The sequence below is a fragment of the Muntiacus reevesi genome, chromosome 5 (assembly GCF_963930625.1).
Source record: "Muntiacus reevesi chromosome 5, mMunRee1.1, whole genome shotgun sequence".
NCBI lineage: Eukaryota > Metazoa > Chordata > Mammalia > Artiodactyla > Cervidae > Muntiacus > Muntiacus reevesi.
Genome location: NC_089253.1, coordinates 74,645,408 through 74,660,635, shown reverse-complemented (window position 1 = coordinate 74,660,635; position 15,228 = coordinate 74,645,408). Strand labels below are relative to the sequence as shown.

Here is a 15,228-nt window from a genome sequence, read left to right as displayed (position 1 = left end):
AGGGAAACACTACCCACTCAAGTATTTTGGCCTTTAGAATTCCATGGACTGTATAGTCCATGGGGTCGCAGAGTCAGACATGAGAGAGTGACTTTCACCTCACTTCTTTCACTTGTAATTTTTTCAGGCTTTGTCCATGGTGTCACACGTATCAGTACTTATTGCTTTTTATTGCCCAATACTACTCCATTGTAAGGATATATCACCTTTTGTTTGTCCATTCATCTTTTGATGGACATTTGAGCTGTGTCTTTGTTGTTGTTGTTTAGTCGCTAAGTTGTGTCTGACTCTTTGCGACCCCATGGACTGTAGCCAGCCAGACTCCTCTGTCCATGGGTTTTCCAGGCAAAGAAAACTGGAGTGGGTTGCCATTTCCTTCTCCAGGGGATCTTCTTGACCCAGGGATCAAACCCACATCTCTTATGTCTCCCGCAGTGGCAGGTGGATTCTAGATCGCTGAGCCACGACGGAAGCCTCGGTTTTGTCTCCTTTGTGGCTACTGTGAATAATGCTATAGCTGCCTTTAACGCTGATCTGTGAGGGTAGAGGCTGTGGTTAGTGGAATCTATAGGACGGACCTTCCCTTACTGGACTTAACTGGACTGCTGTCTGAGAGCAGCTTGCAGAGAAGGCTTTGGGGGAAGGGTCACCCAGGAAGGGGTGAGAGGAAGGCACTCGCTGGCTGGTGCATGTGGGGGATGTCATCTCTGGAGGGCAGGCCGCCCGAGCAGGAAAGGGAAGGACGGAACAGTCCCAAGCAGACTTACCTCCAGAAGTGATAGAAAAGCAGAGGGACATTCAGCCCCAGGGTGAGCCACTCCTGAGCACACAGGAACATGACGCAGAAGAGGCTGTGGATGGAGTATTCTGGCAGCACCAGCTGAAGAGGAAGCAGAGACACAGGCCTGAGTGACAGGGAGGAGAAGTCACTCTGGCCTCTACAGCAGCTGACGTCTGCCTGGACACTGCCTCCAACATGCTGATGACACACAGCCCCGGCTCCTACACAGTATCACAGAGTCATTGCCCCCACTTCTGGTCATTTCTCCTCCTTATGTGACCAGAGCCATGCTTTATACCCAGCCCTAAATGTACAGAGGCTCTCAGCACTCTACATACCAGAACAGGGCACTTGCTCCAGGGGGTCACCCGTGGATGACCCCTGGGAGAAGCAGAAGAGGCCATCCAGCCCCTGTGATGTCTGACCCAGGGCAGGACCCGCTGGAAGAAACACTGATAGGGTTTTCAGTGATTCAACAACTGCCCTGCTCCTGTTTTCCTAGCCTCTATGTGTTCACATATAGAGACTCACAAATCTAAAGCAAATATTAATATGTGGGCACATGTGCTAAGTCACTTAAGTTGTATCCAACTATTTAGTTCAAATAAAGGAGAGTTGGGGAAATGGCATTTTGCTTGATGGTGGATGGATCAAGAGGAACCTGAGAGGAGCAACATGTAATGATGATAAAAGGGAAACTTTAACCTCCGGAGGGAAAAGAGTCCGGCCCAGATCAAGAAGGGTCAGATGGTAGAAGGTGACCAGCAGGAAGACTAAACCTCCTGACCCCAATCCACCCACACTGGTGTAAATGGCAAAAAGAGCTCAACAACTGTGAACTGCTCCCTCCTAAGGGTGGTTACATCTTAACAGAAAGTAAAGTTGAAACAGAAATCAAAGTGACTATAAAAGAGAAATCTGGCACCCAGGCAAGTAGCAAGGAAACCCTAAAATAGAGATACAAATGTACCATCTTTCTCATTCATAGAGGAATAAATATTTAATGAATGAGTATTTAATGAATGTATACATCTATGTTGGGGTGGGGGGTGGTTAGTCTCTGTGCATTGTTTAGACCATGATGAATGCTTTGGTCCAGATAGCATATTCTAACCATCCTTCAAGACCTTCTCAAACACAACTTTCTAATGGAAGCTCTACCTACCCCACTGCACCACCCCCCCAACCCTAAAGGTCTCAGCCCCACAGGATGCTTTCTGACCCTCACCCAGGGGGATTCTCCATGTTCATGATGGAGTCATGACCTTCCTCCCACCTCTCAACATACCTAGATCTCTTCCAGGATCTACTCCACAAGTCTATAAACTGTCCTAGCCAAACTCTATTTTCTATTCTTTTCTCATCTCCATGTGCATCTTTTCTCCATCTCCATCTTTTCTCATCTCTCTTTTTTTGCACTTAGTAGAGACTTACCAAGCATTTGGTAAAATCAACTGAACTGACCATGTGCATGTGGTTGGAGCATGGCTGGCTGGCATCAGGGATGTAGCCTGTGGCCACAAACCAAAATTTCTCTGGATGGGAAACAAACTGCCTCTAACTGTCCCATCTCAGGGAAAGAATACGACCTCGGTCTCTTTCATCTCTCACTTTAGTCAGATTAGCCAACTGCCCCAGATGACAGATACAGTGAGGGACATGCATTTGAAATAAATACATGCAGAGGCACACGTGTTAAGTAATGCATTTTGTAAGTGGCATCTTTTTTCTTCTCAAGTCCAGAGAAGAATGAACCTCATTGACCCACATCTTATAATTCTCAGGCAGTAATTCTAGAATCAACATACAAGAGCCCACAGTGACCTCAGTGGGCACAGCCAGCCCCTGTGAGCCTGGACCACCTGGTAGGAGGGGGTATGTCCCATCATTTCTCCTCCCAGGACCTTGCAGCTATCTTTACCAACCCCATCTGTGTCCAGCCAAGGCACCTCCTTACCTCCTGCTGCTTAAAGAGAAAATCCCCCTCCTCCCTCCTCTTGTTCTCAGCCTGCCAGCTCCAGGAGGCACTGTCTGTGACCTCTACTACTTACATCTCTTCATTTTTTAATCATCAATTTCAGACACTTATGCCGAGGTAATTAACATGTTAAGAGACAGCCACCACGGGCCTGGATCATCCCCGTCTGCAGCTCCAGTGACAAATCTCCGACTGATTACAGGTCCCCCTATTCATCACCATCACTGCTTCTCTCTTCAGAGCTTGATTTATAGTGGAAGCTGCAACCTTCTGAGCAGGGAGGATTCGTCACTGTCACCACACGGAGGAAAACTGTTTAATGGAGGCCACCTGGGTCCACAGGGGATAAAAACTGAGAATCTGTGCTGCTCTTGGGGTGGCTTCTCCCAGCTGCCTCTGTCTAACATTGAGCAGCACCCTTGCAGGAGGGACAGCAAGGGTACCCTTTACGTCCACGCATTGTTTCTCTCCCGCTTCCCCAGGGGGCCCCGGTCCTGTGGCGGGACAGTTTCTCCTGGACCCAGTGAACCTCAGCCAGGCCACGCGCTCCGGGCCTGCAGAGTGGGCATTACTGCTTCCCCCCCACCCCCCCGCAGGCTCCCCTCATCCCTCATCCACTCCCTGCCCCACACACACTTCCTGCATCTGCCCTTGGGATGTCACTGGGCGGGGCTGAAGGGCTGTGAGAAGAAACGGCCGGAGGATTTTCCAGCCAAGACAAAGCGCTCGGGGGTCTCTTTCTCTCCCCTATGACACAGCAAAACACACTTAGGATGGAGGGTCCTCCATCATCCTGAAGCCACAAGTGAGGGGAGAGGTGCTGGGGCAGCCGGGGATGGACACCCAGCCTGAACAAGAAAGAAATACAGTTTGGGCGGCTGGGTTTGGTTTGTGTTTTTGTTGTTGTTGGGTGTTTTGTTTTGTTTTTTATGGTTGCTTGGTTTGTTTGTTTGGCCAAGCCATGCAGCATGCAGGATCTTAGTTCCCTGATCAGGATTCCAATCCACCTGCCAGTGGAAGCATGGAGTCTTAACCACAGCACTGCATTCTCTGCTACTGAGATGTGGGAGCTGTTTCTTACCACAGCATCATTTAACCCATCTTGTCTGGTACAGGATGAGTCATCAGTGGGAAGAGCAAAGTGGTGACTCCCCGTGATGAGCAGCCCGCCCTTCCTTTCACCAGCATTGTGTACACTGAGGCAGGGGCTGAATGATCACCAAGTGGGCATAATGCTTATTTTCCGTGTGGGCTGTTTGGACTAGCTGTCCCATCCCAACACTGCTTATCTCACTCTTCTATAAAGACTGCCCTTGAATCTCCCTGGCCAACTACAGGAACACTGAGGGGAGCAATCACTGTCCCCCCACCATCCTGAGTCATCCCCTTCAATGGAGAGTACTATTTCCTTCATAAGACGAGCTGTTGAATGCTGCCAATCTCATTCTTTCATACAACAAACAGAGGAACTGCTTCACACAGGCCCCGGTCTATTGAATTCCTGTGTCTCATTACGCCTTGCTTTACAGAGTCATAAATACTAAATAAGTGGTCTCGATATAGGTATTGTGAGATTGCTGAAAAGACTGCAATTCACTCCAACCAGGGGCGCTCACAGAAGGTTCCGTCATCAAGGCAGAATCCAGGAAACTTGAAAGGATGAGTAAAACCTAACCACACGAGGAAGTCAGAAGTCAGCTCTCCAGGAACAGGAAACGGTGGGACAAAAGAAAGAGGTGACAGTCACCACCTGGGTGGGTTCTGCACAAGTCCACCTAAAAGGCTAATTAGTCACCACTGAGTGGATTAAGGCCATGCCTGATGCAAGCCAAGTTCTGGGTAAATGTTCATTTTATTCACCTCCTGCTGGGACCCAGCCTTCTCATCCCCCGGGGCTGCAGCCTTTGTGTGTCGCCATCATAAACTGCAGAATATGGGCCAGTCGTGAGAGTACAGTGACAACACAGCCTCCTGCCACTCCACCCTGCTCGCTGTATCAGGTGAAGTTCTCAGAGCTCACTAGCAAAGCTCAGACACTTGTCAGTGAAGACCTCAAAGGGTTCACCCACACCCGCAAGCTTCTTCCATGTCCTCTAAGAGGATGGATGTGGTGTCTGGTGAGGATCACTTATCCTGACTCCCTGCCCAGATTCTAGTCCTCAATTTCCAATTCCTGCCAGATGCTTCCATCCAGATAGTTGGCAACCCCCTGGTGCTGAAAGTCCACTCTCCTCCCAGCACCTGTAAACTTTATCTCCTAAATGTCCAATTTCTGCTAACAACAGCCATCTCTGGCTTCTCTGTCTCATCCATTTCTCACCCCACTGTTTGCAAATCTTGCCATTTCTTCTTCACAGCCACTTGGATTTGCTTTCCCTTTTTAAATTTCTACTGCCCCCTACTGGTCTACGTCCCCTACTGGAGAACGGCCCCGGCACAACCTCCAAGGGCTGGTGCAAGCGCCTTTTCGGGGGTTTCTGTCCCTGGACGCTGCTCTCCAGCAGAGCAGCTACCTCTTCTCTCCTATATTTGCCACACTCCGCTCCGCTCTAAACATTCACCCACCACCTTGCTTTCCCCAGGGATTTTATTGTCTTTCTACTTAAGCATCATCTCATTCATTCATGTATCCACTCATTAGCGGCTTTAGCCTCCAAGTGATCTTGCAGCTGACTGGTAACCTTTACTCATGATGGGAGAATACTGTAATAATGTATCGATGTCTGTCTTATTTCATTGTGGTGGAGAAGGGCCTGGGGGCAGGAAGAGAAGCTCTTCTAACCCCTAAAGGGAGAGAAAAGAAAGAGAGGGAATGCTTGGAGTTGAAGCAAAGGAATGAAGCTACCTAGGGAGAGAGTGGATTCCCTAAGACTAGGGAGGAGGAGATGGCGAAGGTGAAGAGGTGATGCCAAGCACCCCTAGTTGTGGGATGCACTCCTGGCTCCCACCAGCATCCCAGTGGGGCAGGATTTCTGAGGGGCTGGGATAAGCCCGGCTGGGGCCAAACACCCTAAGAGCCAAGTCATAGAAGCCACAGGGAAGGTCCCAGGACTGCGTATAGCTTGAAGGGAGTGTCAGCTGTGAGACCACCCATCTCTCAATGAACCCTGTTGACTCAGACAACAAGCTTTTCTGCTGTGATCACATTGGGCTAAAAATATTAGCCCCTATCTCAACGTGTTATATAAATTCTTACCAGTTACATAATGATTGACGGTGTGATACTGAGAAAAGCAAGTAACCACGCTGAGACTTATTTCCCTCATCTGTAAATGCCAACATTTGCGACCTACCGACAAAGTTGCTAGAAGGGACTCAGGGTGTCCTGTGACAGTGCTCCCAAGGCGGAAGAAGCATCAAAGAAAGAAAGATGTCGTTGTGAAGATGAATGTGATCATTATCTTTGTTAACGGTCACATATGAGTTATTTCAGTGAAACGTCCCAGAACCAAATGTGGTTTCTTGAGTCTCCATCCGATCTCCTCTGACCTTCCCCCGCTCTGATTAAACCAAGCTTCCAGCTTCACCAAATGGGAAGAAAAACCCACAGCTGTTTAACAGCCTGCCCCAGTCCTCGCCTGTTTTCAACAACAACCCGGTTCCCTGTGTGTCTGTCCTGAGGTTTATCTGCCCCAGGAGTCAGTGACTATGAAGAAGAAGAAGAAAAGATAATGTCTCTTTCATTTGATTGCCCAATCCACACCAGACTGGCCCTAAAACAGAGATGCCCTTCTGGGATGAGCAGGGCGGAGGCAATCTTCTCATAGATATCCAGCATGGGGATCTGTTCTCCAACTGTCCCCAAATGAACCATCGTGCACATAATTCACATGAGGAGGAGGAGACAGCAGGATAAGAGGCACAGGATGGCAGCTTGGGAACCTGGGATTTTGCTAAACTGGAAGACTATAAAAAAGCATCCAGGCACTGTCAGGAAACCTTATTCTGTCTTAGTCCCTTGCTCAAAGGAAGACACTTTCTCTTTAGTTGCTCTGGGTAAAGCTCTCCTGGCATGCTGCAGTCCACGGGGTCACAAAGAGTCAGACATAGTGACTGAGCGACAACAACAAAGCTCTCCTAGAGAGGGCGCTGCCCCAGAGCAGGGAGGCAAGGGCCTGCACCAGACTGGAGCCGCGGAGGGCAGCCCAGACTCCCAAGTCAGCCTCCCCAGAGGCGAGGCTTCCCTGCAGCCTCTGCTCCCTCCGGTGGAGGGCTGGCATCCCAGCCACAGATGGCACAATTAAGTAGGAACATCCCAACAGCTCGGATTTGGGTTGGGCCAACTGGAGTGTTGCCTATTTGATGATGCTGGCACATCAAACTGTTTGACCTCCTGGATTCTGCACCAATGTTTATCCAGTAATTTTATGGGGAAAGCAGATGACTCTGGTACATATGCAACTTAGCCAAATAAAAATGCAATTACAATTGTAATTTAAAGTCACCATAAAGTTGGGGGGAGGGGATGATAAATTAGGAGGTTGAGATTAACAGATATACACTACTATATATAAAATAAACAACAAGGACTGACTGGATAGCACAGGGAACTATATTCGATATCTTATAATAACTTACCATGGAAAAATAATCTGAAAAGAGTATATGTGTTTTATATATATAACATATATACTACATATATACATTACACAAACACACACACGTTTATGTGCTGTGCTGTGCTAGGTCACTTCAGTCATGTCCAACTCTTTGTGACTCCGTGGACTGTAGTCTGCCAGGCTCCTCTGTCCATGGGATTCTGCAGGCAAGAACACTGGAGTGGGTTGCCATGCCCTCCTCCAGGGGATCTTTCCAACTCAGGGATCAAACCTGCATCTCTCACATCTCCTGACTTGGCAGGTGGGTTCTTTACTACTAGCACCACCTGGGAAACATATATATATTTATAAACTGAATCTATATATAAAAATATATATATATAGTATCCCTGTGCTATACAAAAAATATCCTCATCATCCAGATAACCATGATGGTGTGATCACTCACCTAAAGCCAGACGTCCTGGAATGCAAAGTCAAGTGGGCCTTAGGAAGCATCACTATAAACAAAGCTAGCGGAGGTGATGGAATTCCAGTTGAGCTTTTTCAAATCCTAAAAGATGATGCTGTGAAAGTGCTGCACTCAATATGTCAGCAAATTTTGAAAACTCAGCAGTGGCCACAGGACTGGAAAAGGTCAGTTTTCAAGGTCACTTTTCATTCCAATCCCAAAGAAAGGTAATGTCCAAAAATGTTCAAACTACTGCACAATTGCACTCATCACACAGGCTAGCAAAGTAATGCTCAAAATTCTCCAAGCCAGGCTTCAACAGTACGTGAACCATGAATTTCCAGATGTTCAAGCTGGATTTAGAAAAGCCAGAGGAACCAGAGATCAAATTGCCAACATCCACTGGATCATAGAAAAAGCAAGAGAATTCCATAAAACCATCTACTTCTGCTTTATTGATTACGCCAAAGCCTTTGACTGTGTAGAACACAACAAACTGTGGAAAATTCTTCAAGAGATGGGAATACCAGGCCACCTAACCTGCATCCTGGGAAATCTGTATGCAGGTCACAAAGCAACAGTTAGAACCAGATATGGAACAACAGACTGGTTCCAAATTTGGAAAGGAGTATGTCAAGGCTTTATACTGTCACCCTGCATATTTAACTTCTATGCAGAGTATATTATGCGAAATGCTGGGCTGGATGAAGCACAAGCTGGAGTCAAGATTTCCAGGAGAAATATCAATAACCTCAGATATGCAGAGGACACACTTGTGGCAGAAAGTGAAGAGGAACTAAAAAGCCTCTTGATGAAGGTGAAAGAGGAGACTGAAAAAGCTGGCTTAAAACTCAACATTCAGAAAACTAAGATCACGGCTCCCAGTCCCATCAATTCATGGAAAATAGATGGGGATACAATGGAAACAGTGAGAGATTTTATTTTCTTGGGCTCCAAAATCACTGCAGATGGCGACTGCAACCATGAAATAAAAAGACGCTTGCTCCTTGGAAGAAAAGATATGACCAACCTAGACAACATACTAAAAAGCAGAGACATTACTTTGCTGACAAAGGTCCATCTAGTCAAAGTTATGGTTTTTCCAGTAGTCATGTATAGATGTGAGAGTTGGACCATAAAGAAAGCTGAGCACAGAAGAACTGATGCTTTTGAATTGTGGTGTTGGAGAAGACTCTTGAGAGTCCCTTGAACTGCAAGGAGATCAAACTAGTCAATTCTAAAGGAAATCAACCCCGAATATTCATTGGAAGGACTGATGCTAAAGCTGAAATTCCAACAGTTTGGCCACCTGATGCGAAGAACTGACTCATCTGAAAAGACCCTGATGCTGGGAAAGATTGAAGGTAGGAGGAGAAGGGGACGACAGAGGATCAGACGGTTGGATGGCATCACTGATTCAATGGACTTGAGTTTGAGCAAGCTCCGGGTGTTGGTGATGGACAGGGAAGCCTGGCGTGCTGCAGTCCATTAGGTTGCAAAGAGTAGGACACGACTGAGCAACTGAACTGAACTGAAACTGAATCACTTTGCTGTATACCAGAAACTAATACAACACTGCAAAAAAAGAAAAAGAAAAAGTCACCATAAAATCAATCTGACAGATGCCGACTGTATGCACACCAGGAACTGCGGGCGTGGCTCTGTGCCCTTTGCTGCCAGCACGTCTCCCAAAGGCCTGGGCCAAGTATTGCTTTGACCGTGTCACAGTCAGGATCAGACCCTCACATCCAATCCCAGGAGACAGAGCCAGGCCTCAAGGGAACCAGGCACGGATCATTTTCCCCATGAGCCTGTTCCGCAGGAACACAGGGGAAATAAGGGGAGACAGTAAGAGAAGGAGCTTCTGCCTGAGTGACCCAGGGCCTGGACACAAGCATTTTCCCTCCGGCCTGCGGAGGCCAGGAGGTCAGAGGGCACAGAGGGGGGGCAGGGAGTCAAAGAGCGCTACCTCCCGCCCCAGGGGGGGCTTCCTCTGCAGGGCTCCCACTTTCCAACCCCACAGGGCCCTCTGGATTCTTCCCACCCTCTCCTTCACCCATCCTTCCTGAGCATCTGTAATCCATACTAGGGAAGTTGCTGCTGCTTTCTTGGCACCCAGGGGACTTGCTCTGAATGGGGAGAAGGCCACAGGGAGAGGAAAACGCCCAGGGAGAGAAGACAGGGTAGGGGGTGGGGGGCAAGCCCACACCCCACTGCCCTCTGCTCCTGTCACCTGGAGGGAGGAAGGCCCAGTTCACAGCTCGGCCCCGAGGCCCCTGCTGGGACTCAGCCTTGCACTGACAAAGCGGTTCCCCCGGTCACAAGGGCTCTGCACACCGGCCCTGCCGCTCTGCACTGCTCTGGCTCCCCGCTCCCTGCCCCGATTCCCGGGAGTTGCCTGATCCTTTCTCTCCTGTGTGATCCTGGGGGACCAGCTTCCACCCTGACTCCCATGGGCTCCGGGAAGCCCAGTCCTCCGGCAGTTCCCCGTGAGCCCTCACCACTAACTCTGCCCTGTGCTGGGGACACGGGAGGAAAGCGTGCATGCCCAACACCATGAGGAAGAGGCCACCGCTCTACCAATCCGACACTTCCACCAGCTCCCTCCTCCAGCCCATGTCTTTAAGCTTCACCATTATCCAGCACTGATTCCCAAATGTTATGGTACTTCTGAATCGCCTGAGGGTTTTGCTAAAATGCAGATGGCTGGGCCCCACAGCTAGCGTTTCAGATTCAGTAGGTCTGGGTGAGGCTTAAGAATCTGCCTTTCTAACTAGCTCCCAGGTGAACCACTGAGAGTCTCGGGCTTCTGAGTGTGGTCATAGGACCAGCATCATCAGCACCACCTGGGAATTTGTTAGAAACACAGAATTTAGGCTGCATCCAGACCGCTGAATAAGAATGCGGTGAAGTCTAACAAGATCCTCAGGGGATTTGAATACACAGTAAAGTCTGAGAAATGGTTGCTTACCACTGATTCCCAACAGAGGGCCCTCCAGCCACCTCCAGCAGGACACCTGGGACACTTGTTTAAAATGCAGATTTCTGAGTTCTACACCCATCTACTTGCTAAGATAAACTCTCTAGCCAAGAATCTGCAATTTTCAGAAGCATCCCAGTTGATGTTCTTAAACACTGGAGCCGAGATTCATAGTCAAGAGCCTGAAGAACACAAAGGGCAGAGGCTTCCATTTTCAAGACCCTGGGTTCCAGTCTCCCAGCAGGGCAGTGACAGTCCAGCACTCACAGAGTAATGCTTACTAACTACTGCTCGTGGACTTGAGTCTGCACAGGTAGTATATGCAGATAAGGGTGGCAGTGTCTGGCTCCCGGCTCTCCAAGCCACTGCCAAGTGGGAGAAACCCCATGAGGCTTCCTGAGACTCCAAGGCCGTGGTCTCTAACCTTGAAGGGTTAGCCTTGGCATCTTCCGGGGATGGAGGTCATCTCTCCAGCCTCCTCTCCCCTCCAGAGCCTCGCAGCCTCTACTTCCCAGCATCTTCTCTCTGTCCCCAGCAGGTCACCCCGACCTTCAATGTCACACACAATCTCCTCCTGCCCATCCTTGTGTCTCAGTGGACTTTCTAGACCTGGGAGATGACTGGTTTGTTTTAGGACCAAACCTTTGGGATTCTGTCCTGCCCTGCCCACACCTCCCAGCCTGCCTTTACCACCATTTTCTTGCAGCTTCAAGACACACTTGAATTTCAAAAGCCTCTCTGCCAGTTTCCTCATATATTTGCTAAATTACTAAACTACCTATGAGCCCACTCAAGGAGGAGGTGAGAATAAAAGCACGCTCTCAAATAATGCCATATTTTTAAAGGCACAAAATTCTCCTACAACTAGCTGGCAATTCAAAGACATCTTAAGCTAAGACTTGTAGCTACCCATTCCTTTCTTTCTTTCTCTAAGCCAGGGATGAGAAGAGTGGGAATTGTCGTGTTCAGAATACAGGGAGTGATTAGGCAAAAGTTCAGATTGTTTGAGAGGGGAAAGACAACAGACGGGAAAGTTCTAGAATGAAAAGGGCAGAGGGATAAGTGATTGACAAGCCTTCCAGAGCTGAAGAGCTCCACTTATGCACTCAGTCAGCAAATATTTATTATAAGCCCTTGGGTGCGTGCATGCTAAGTCACTACAGTGGTGTCCAACTCTGTGACCCTATGCACTGTAGCCCATCAGGCTCTTCTGTCCATGGGATTCTCCAGGCAAGAATACTAGAGTGTTGTCAAGCCCTCCTCCAGGGAATCTTCCTGACCCAGGGATCAAACCTGCATCTCTTATGTCTCCTGTACTGGCAGATGGGTTCTTTACGACTAGCGCCACCAGGGAAGCCCATAAGCCCTTACTAGGCAGTGAATGCAAAGCAGTCTAGCTGTGGGAGACTGGCGTGTAAGTGAGCATGAAAACCACGGATTCTCCAGCACAACAAATGAGAGCTGAGGGACAGAGGCAGCATGAAAGCAGCACGAGGAAGGAAGAAAGGAGAGAGGAAACATCCACTCTGAATGAGGAGTTGAAGGAGGGCTCCCTGGAAGAGGATGGCCTCTGAGTTCAGATTTAGAAGATGAGCTGTATGAGGAAAAGCAGAATACTCAGGCTGGGGGCCAGTTGAGGTGTTAGATGATTAGATGAGAGAAGAAAGGAGAGGATTACTTTCAGAAATCTTCAACAGCTAGGTGATTAAGTTTATTGAGATGAGTAGCATTGGAGGAGGAGGAAATGTTTTGCAGGGGGTAAAATAAGGGCTCAGGACTGGCCAGTGTTTGAGGAATCTGTAGGAGAGTTGGGTGTGGAGGATATAGACACACTGATGGTAAATGAAATTAGGATCTCCTAGTAGGAGAGTGCAGTTGGGTGTGGAGGATATAGACACACTGATGGTAAATGAAATTAGGATCTCCTAGTAGGAGAGTGCAGTTGGGTGTGGAGGATATAGACACACTGATGGTAAATGAAATTAGGATCTCCTAGTAGGAGAGTGCAGTTGGGTGTGGAGGTTATAGACACATTGATGGTAAATGAAATTAGGATCTCCTAGTAGGAGAGTGCAGAGTAAGATGAGATCAAGAACAAAGTCCAGGTTAAAGTCCTTGGGTTCACCAATATTCAAGGGGTGAGCAGGCCAAGAAGGCTAATGACAAAGGGGCACCCGACAGGCAGGAGGAGGACCAGAGGGCACAGGGCCATAAAGCCAGGGGATCTTGGTGGTTAGAGATGGAAGGAGAAATGGGCAGCCCAACACTGCTGGGGGAGATGAACATCATGGGAGGGGAAGATGCCCACTGGATCTGGGGACAGGGAAGGGACAGCCATTTCATTCACTGTGAAAAAGAGCCTGGTGAAGGCAACAGCTAGGCACATGGGGACAAGGGCTTTGTTTTTGTCTGTTTTCAGGAAGGCACATGAGATAAACAAATTTTCATATGGATAAGGACAAGTTCTACAGTAATAGTGATCCCATCCCTCACCATATAAGGTGACATGAACCTCTGGATTGGCCCAAAGACTGAACAGCAGGTGGAAAAGGGTTTGTTTTGTAAATCAAACAATCAACTTTCAGGTGAATTTCTGGAATGCAGACAATCCATTTAAAAGCTGGGGACAGCCCGTGCTTCTTCTATAGTCTCTGCAGTTCTGAGGGACAGTGTTGCCAGGTGTCCTAGAGTAGATGTTCGATAATAACTCATCCATGAGTGGATGAATGGAGTGACCCTGAGGTCCCTCTAATCACGTCTCTCTGGAATTTCAATTGTGGCCAGCTCATTCATTCCATCCACTCAATTCAACAGACATTATTCAGGGGCTAGCCTGTATCAGAGCCTGGGCCAGCCAGAACTTATGCCATCTCACACAGAGAAGGTGTGGGAGGCACAAACAAGTCCTTCCAAACACATCCTCCTGCCACCTGGGAAGTGCAAAGCAGGCAGCTCTCCACACTCCTTGCAAAGTGAGGATCCTCAGTGTGTTTACTTCCATGCAAAGAGCAAAGGAAATGGGCCAGTACACGTCTCCTCTTGACTCGTCACTATCTTTCATATTTTCCCTGGTGCCTATAAGAAATCTGTCTCAATAAGATGATTCACAGTGAGTTTAAGGAATGAGGGGGTCTTATGAAAGTACATATTTTTGTGAAGCTGTGCTGATAGAGAACTCTGGAAATGTTTGACTAAAATATAAGGGCTGGTGTGATCCTGTCTGTGACTCCCAAGCTGATGTCTGGAGGCTGCTTTAATTTCAGGGAGCCCAGGCCCTGTAGAGCCTGCTTAGAACAAACACAACATTAATGCTATATGTTTCAGACTAACTAAAAATTACACTGAAACAGAAGGATCAAAAGTCAGACCAAAGTACTAAAAAGACAGATTTCATACTGGGTAGAAAATAGCACATACTTTTCTCCATTCAATAAAGCCAGCTATAAGCATATATGCTGGTTGATGACAATAATAATAATAACTAATGTTGATTTAGCCCTAGGGCTTCTCTGGTAGCTCAGATGGTAAAGAATCTGCCTGCAATGCAGGAGACCCCGGTTCGATTCCTGGGTTGGAAAGTTCCCTGGAGGAGGACATGGCAACCCACTCCAGTATTCTTGCCTGGAGAATCCCCATGGACAGAAAAGCCTGGCAGGACAGTCCATGGGTCACTAAGAGTTGGACACAGCTGAGCAGCTAGGCACAGCACAGTCCATTTGACCCTAACCACTATGTTAAGTGTTTACTGCCTTATCCATTTATTCCTTACACAGCCTCTGAAGGAGGAGCTTTTATAAGCTTCATTTTACAGAGCAGGAAACTGAAGTTCAGAAAGTAACTTGATCAGGGCTATATGACCTTGGGCAAGTGGTCATATATGTGAATTGAATGTGGACTCCCAGAAGTAAATCTCGGGACACACACACATCACATATATGTGAATGAGGCACTAGAGGAGGTCATCAAAAGGACAGGACCACCAGGTGACCTTGAAGCTAGATCTGAGCACCTGGAGGCTTCTCACCCCCCTCCCCTGTCCTTGAAAGATACACACAGCCTCCTGTTGCCATAGCGGCAGCTGCACCAAGAATGTAGCCTTGAGACAGTAAGCTGCTGTTGAGACCATCTGGACTGTATATATGACTGAACCCCTACATAAACTTTAAGATTCTGATGGGTTGGGTGCAGAGATCTACTCATTTTATAGCCACCTAAGACAAGCCTTATAAATTAATTTTTTAATTTACTTTTTGCTTATTAAACCTGCTATCTATCATTCTAGAGTGATATACCTCTTTCAATGGTCTCTCCTTGCCCTCTATATACAAAGACTAATTTTCAAACCAAAAATTGGTAAGCCAGCCAGGAGACTAAAGAAATGGACTTTAGGAAAGAGGCATCTGTGAAGGAAATCCCACACTGGCCATAACATTCTGTGTAGGGAGGGGTGCCCTATATGTCAAATGATTGTGGACGCCC

General features: G+C 47.9%; 1 protein-coding gene across 1 annotated transcript in view; it reads right to left on the bottom strand.

Annotated features, from left to right (window-relative positions):
- The window catches only part of CNIH3 (cornichon family AMPA receptor auxiliary protein 3), a 123,274-nt gene that overhangs the window by 10,028 nt on the left and 98,018 nt on the right, over positions 1-15,228 (bottom strand). The window contains exon 4 of the mRNA XM_065938410.1: positions 768-880. Coding sequence (XP_065794482.1) covers positions 768-880 — 113 coding nt within the window. The remainder of the gene's footprint in view (positions 1-767; positions 881-15,228) is intronic.